This window comes from Galeopterus variegatus, unplaced genomic scaffold (assembly GCF_000696425.1).
Source record: "Galeopterus variegatus unplaced genomic scaffold, G_variegatus-3.0.2 Scaffold4632, whole genome shotgun sequence".
Taxonomy (NCBI): domain Eukaryota; kingdom Metazoa; phylum Chordata; class Mammalia; order Dermoptera; family Cynocephalidae; genus Galeopterus; species Galeopterus variegatus.
The window spans coordinates 75,712-80,837 of NW_007730743.1; the positions used below are offsets into that span (position 1 = coordinate 75,712).

The 5,126-nt window shown below is 58.0% G+C and overlaps 2 protein-coding genes across 3 annotated transcripts in view; one reads left to right on the forward strand and one right to left on the reverse strand.

Moving 5' to 3' along the window:
- LOC103603492 (phospholipid hydroperoxide glutathione peroxidase, mitochondrial-like) overlaps positions 1 to 4,717 on the reverse strand; it is a 7,754-nt gene extending 3,037 nt beyond the window's left edge. The window contains 2 exon segments of the mRNA XM_008588020.1: positions 1,677 to 1,799; positions 4,566 to 4,717. Coding sequence (XP_008586242.1) covers positions 1,677 to 1,799; positions 4,566 to 4,717 — 275 coding nt within the window.
- Positions 4,718 to 4,791: 74 nt separating this feature from the next.
- The window catches only part of POLR2E (polymerase (RNA) II (DNA directed) polypeptide E, 25kDa), a 14,440-nt gene continuing 14,105 nt past the window's right edge, over positions 4,792 to 5,126 (forward strand). For both annotated transcript variants that reach the window (XM_008588016.1, XM_008588015.1), the window contains exon 1: positions 4,792 to 4,870. In XM_008588016.1, coding sequence (XP_008586238.1) covers positions 4,814 to 4,870 — 57 coding nt within the window. In that variant the 5' untranslated portion in view covers positions 4,792 to 4,813. The remainder of the gene's footprint in view (positions 4,871 to 5,126) is intronic.

A 5,126-nucleotide genomic window follows, 5' to 3' on the forward strand; every position in this document is an offset into this window, starting at 1 on the left:
CCCGGGGTCGCACCCCCCGGGGACAGCACGACGCCGGCGGGCGCGCAGGTGTGTGCCTGGAAGATTAACGCCTGGAGGGTGTTCCTCCCACTTCTCACGCTGCGACAGTGTCTTTCAGTTTTGGCAGAAACCTCTTGGGAACTGAGTCAGGACGTTCCACAGCCCCCCTTCCCCTCCCCGTCCCCAGGCAGAATCGGGTGTTGACCTCTGCATGGGCGGGACCCTTGGCTTTGGGCGTAGCTGTCAACCTCTGACCACGTCTCTGACCCTCCAAGGAGCATTTCTGCAGAGGCAGGCGGGGGCCAGGACTCTTGGGGCTGGAGTCATACTGGGGAACCCACGAGCCCCACACCCAGGCCTGCTGCAGTCCCTGTCTTGCATGAGCGTGTTCACGCGGCTTTGCTCCAGGCCGGCCACCAGAGGCGAGTCCTCAGCGTCCCCTCTTGGCGGGGAGCCCCCACCCCCATTTCCTCCCGCCCTGGCAGTGCTGGGTGACACAGTCACACTGGCGGCTCTGTTCATGCCCTTGGGATGGCTCACCTGATTCCACTTTTCCTTGAGTTGTTTTCCATAATGTCGTAAACATGTGACTGAAAGTGATTTATTTCAGGGTTGCCAAAAAACAGCTAAGGGCGCCACCCTGCTGGGGCACACCTGGTGGGGAGATGACCTCGCTCCTGACTTCGTGCCAGTGGTGATCAGAGCAGAATGGGGCTGGAACTGCCAGTCGCAGGACTGGGGAACGGTGTCCCAGGCTCTGGGAGGGATTTGTGCTTGGGGTTTCACAGCTTTTCCCAGAGTGATCTCATTTTTAAAATGGTGAAATGGAGTCCTGGGGTACTCCCCAAGCTCCAGAGAAGCTCCCCTGTCTGTTCCCCGGCAAAGGAGCGGTGTTGCCAGAGGCCTTTCCCAAGCGGCCACTGGCTCCAGGAAGGAGTAGGACAGGACCTAATTTCTTGTTAAAAAAGTTTTGGGGGACTGACTAGTGGCTCACTTGGAAGAGTGTCGTGCTGACAAAACCACCCCTTGTACAAACAAGCTGCAAAAAAAAAAAATAGTGTTTCAAATTGAGATAAAATACATTTTGTAGTGTGTGTCAAAGCCTCGTTCCTTTTGTGGGTTTTTTTGGTTGTTTTTTTTTTTTTAAATGACTGGTAAGGGGATCTTAACCCTTGACTCGGTGTTGTCAGCACCATGCTCTCCCGAGTGAGCCACGGACCATCCCTATATGGGATCCGAACCCGGGGCCTATGGTGTTGTCAGCACCGCACTCTCCCGAGTGAGCCGTGGGCCGGCCCTCTCATTCCTTGTGAATATGTAAAGAATATTCGAGTACGTGGAGGGGCCACACTGTGTTTATCCGTCAGTAGCTGGACGCTTGGTTTGTTTGCACCTTTTAGCTCAGTAAAGAATATTCGAGTACGTGGAGGGGCCACACTGTGTTTATCCGTCAGTAGCTGGACGCTCGGTTTGTTTGCACCTTTTAGCTCTGCAGTGCTGTACAAGTTTTCACGTGGGCGTGTGTTTTCGTTTCTCTGTGTGTATACCCAGGAGTGGAATTGCTGGGTCCCAGGACAACACTTTGTTTTTTTTTGGCGGCTGGCCAGGACTGGATCTGGATTAGGTGTCACTGAGCAACCACCCACCTGTTTTCCATGGCGGCTGCCCCGTCTTACCTTCCCACCCGCCCTGGGCGTGGGTCGTGGCTTGATTTCTGGGCCTCGGGCTCTGCCGGGCAATGCAGCATAGTGGGGTTGTGAGCTGCAGGTGCCACTCCTGTGTCCTGGCGCTGAGGGCTGCTGGCAAGGAGACCCTGAGGCCACACAGTCACTGGCAGGACTCCCCAGAGCCCACGCACCCCCAGGAGTGCTCGTCCTTCCCCTTTCTCACACCCCCTTCCCTGCCTCCTACTGCCCAGAGCAAGATAACCCCAACATCCACCCACAACCACTGCTGGGTCCACCTGCCGCACACCCCTGGGCCACACCTGGGCTCTCCTGCCTGTTACCAGCCCAGCCTGTCTCCATGTGCCCCCTCCCCTCCGTGGTCATTACTCCAGCAACACAGATGCCCTTTCTCCCATCTGAAAACTTACTCCTGGCCCCTGTCCCTCCCCAACATCGGCCTCTGCTCCCCTTGGCATCTGTACCACATATCCAATCCCTGTCCTCCCGTGAAACTGCCCCAGCCAGGCACTGGCCCCTGCCCTGAATGTGCCCTCTTCCTGGCCACAAGCAACTCCACTTGGCTAACCCCCACTCAATCCTCAGGCCTTGTCCCACTTGGCAGTTTGGTGACATTGGACAGTCACACCCTACCTTGGCCTCGAGACACCTGGTTCCCAGGACTCCTGGCAACCTCCCTCCCGTTATGCTGCTTCAGGAACATTTATGTCACGCTGCCAGTGCCAGGTGCCACTCTAAGCACCTGCTGTTATTATCCAGTTTCCCTAGAAAGTGGCTGCTCTTTTTGTTCCTGTTTTACCAGGCAGTGGGGGGGGGGGGGGGCGGGGGGGGGGGGGGGGGGACCCTGAAGCACAGAGAGGTTAAGCAACGTGACTGAGGTCACACAGCCAGGATTGGAGCCTGGGCAGGCAGCCGCTCCAGGGTCTGTGCTAAGCCATCCATCCTTTTGCTGCCTTCTCTCTTTTCCCAGCCTCTGACTCCACTGTGCTCCAGGGACTTTGTTCAGGCTCCCGGCTATAATCATGTGCCTGCAATACCTGCACGTCCATCTCCACCTGCACCTCACCCCGAACTCAAGACTCACATCCCACTGCCACCTCCGCATCTCCCCTTGGGGTCCCACGGGAGTTCCACACTCCACGCCAAGACCCCACTCCCAATCTGACCCCTACATCTGTCCCCCTGGGTCTGTCCCACCCCACGCAGGGGCAGCCCTGTCCCTCTTCTGCCTCTCTCCTCTGTCTCATCTCCCCCATCGTAAAATCTGCAAATCCTGTGGGCTTGGCCTTCAGAGCCACCCCCACGACGGGCAGGACGCTTCCACAGCCCCCTCCTGGTCTCTGCTTCTGTTCTGGCTCCCAACAGAGTGTTTCCAGCACAGCCGCCCCAAACATTGCAACGGCTGCAAAGAAAACCCGAACTTTTTATCCCAATCAACCTCCAGCCCCATCTCACCCTCTGACCTCCTTTCCTACCCCGTGCCCCGCACAGCCTGGGTGCTGCCAGCACACGAGGCAGGTGCAGCTGTTGGAGTGAGCAGGACGGAAGCCATGTTGGGACCTAAAGCTGCCTGGGCTGCGGGGGTGGGGGGTGGGGGTGGTGTAGGATATTAAAAAGGACAGTTTTTTCTCTCCACTCTTGCTTCCCATCCCCTGACTTTCTTATCTTGCTCGCTAAGTAGGAAAACAAGGCAAAGAAGCTAATTAGTACTTTGCAAAGCTAACAGTTCTTTCTTTGAGATTTGTAGAGTTTTGAGAAATGATCAAGCCCAAACGACTGGAAGCTGACCTTGGGCACTAGCCAAGTGCACTGGCGCAAATCAAAATCTTGCAAGGTTCTGAGATAACAGCGAAGATGAGAACAGAAACCAGCCGAGGCCTTGGCGAGACCTTGTACCTGACCCACTGACACGGACCCCTCATAGCTCGCGTCTCCTGCTCTCCTGCTTTTCACCTCCCACATTCCATTCCCTCAGGCCTTCCTTTAAAAACCCCTCAGTAAGTGTAAATCTTTGAGATGGGACAGCCCACCATCTCCTTCAGCTGAATACATCTGCTTTTCTAACACCAACCATTTGACTTCTGAGTTTTTTCTTCTTTCCTTTTCGAAGGGTCCGTTAACAGCCTCAGGAGCTCTCCCAACAGGCCTTCTCCAGACCTCCTGGGCCTCCCGCCCGCCTGGGGGTGTCTGCTTGAATCTGTCCTAGTGGTGTCCCCTGACCTTGTTTGACAGTGCACCCCCCCCCCGTCAGCCTGCTCTATATTTCTTTCTCCATAGCGTTGTCCCCTCTGACATACTTCTTCATGTATTTCCTACGTTCACTGTTTTTTATCCCGTCTCTTCCTGGAATGCAAGGGGCGCCTGCCCTGAGGTTGCACAGTAAGTGCCGAATTCACTGAGTTAATGTACCATTGAATGAGAAGTTACTGATCGCCTCCCGGGCACTGGGCGCTGGGCTGGGCGACCCTCCTTCCCGGATTAGGGGAGACAGTGCCAGGTTTGGAAAGACATGGAGAGCCCAGGGGAGGTGGGGAACCCAGGCCAGACAGGGCTGGGGCTCAGGGCGCCTGGAGCTGTGCCAATCCCTTCCAAAGAGTCTCACTCAGCCCTCTAAAATAGAAACACTTTATTCTTTCCATTGCACAGACGGGGAAACTGAGGCTCAGCAGCGATAACTTGGACGTGGCCAAGAGCCAACTGCGAAAACCTACAGTTCGATGCACACATGTTTCTAGAGTACCCTAACCCTAACCCCTACCGTCTCTAGAAGCCGAGCCCACCCTTGATCCCGCCCGGGCCTCAGTTTCCCCGCCCACACCTCGCCTTTGCCTCGTGGGATTCTAAACCGCCACCCGGAGGTGGCAGTGGTGCGGAAACTACAAGTCCCGAGAGGCCGTGCGGCGAAAGCCTCGCGAGAGCCGTGGGGTGGAGGTCCTCGCACAGCCAACGGCCGTTCTCGGAAATGCCGAGCTGTCCGTGGCGCTGCCGGTGCCGGACGTTGCTGCATTCAGGCGTTCGCCGATGACAGCCATGCGTGGGCGAGATGAGGCCTGAGCGGGATTCTGCGCAGGCGTCGTCCGCGCGAATCCTCACGGGCGCATGCGTCGTGGGTGCGCGCGGCGGCGGCCATGGACGACGAGGAGGAGACTTACCGGCTCTGGAAGATTCGTAAGACCATAATGCAGGTGAGGAGCGCCGGGCGCCCCTGGGTAGCGGCCGCGCCGTGCGGGAGCGTCGAGCCCGGCCTCTCCCCCGACCGCCGCCTGTGCGGCCTCCCGAGGCCCCGGTGCTGGGTCCGCCCAGGCCTGCCTTGCGCGGCGTCGGGAGGGCGCTCGGTGGCCGAGCCGAGGCTCCGAGGGTCCCGGATGCGGCGGCCGATGTGGGCGGGGGGCTGGGCCCGGTGCGGAGGCCAGAGGAGAAGGACGGGGGCGCGCTCGGGGG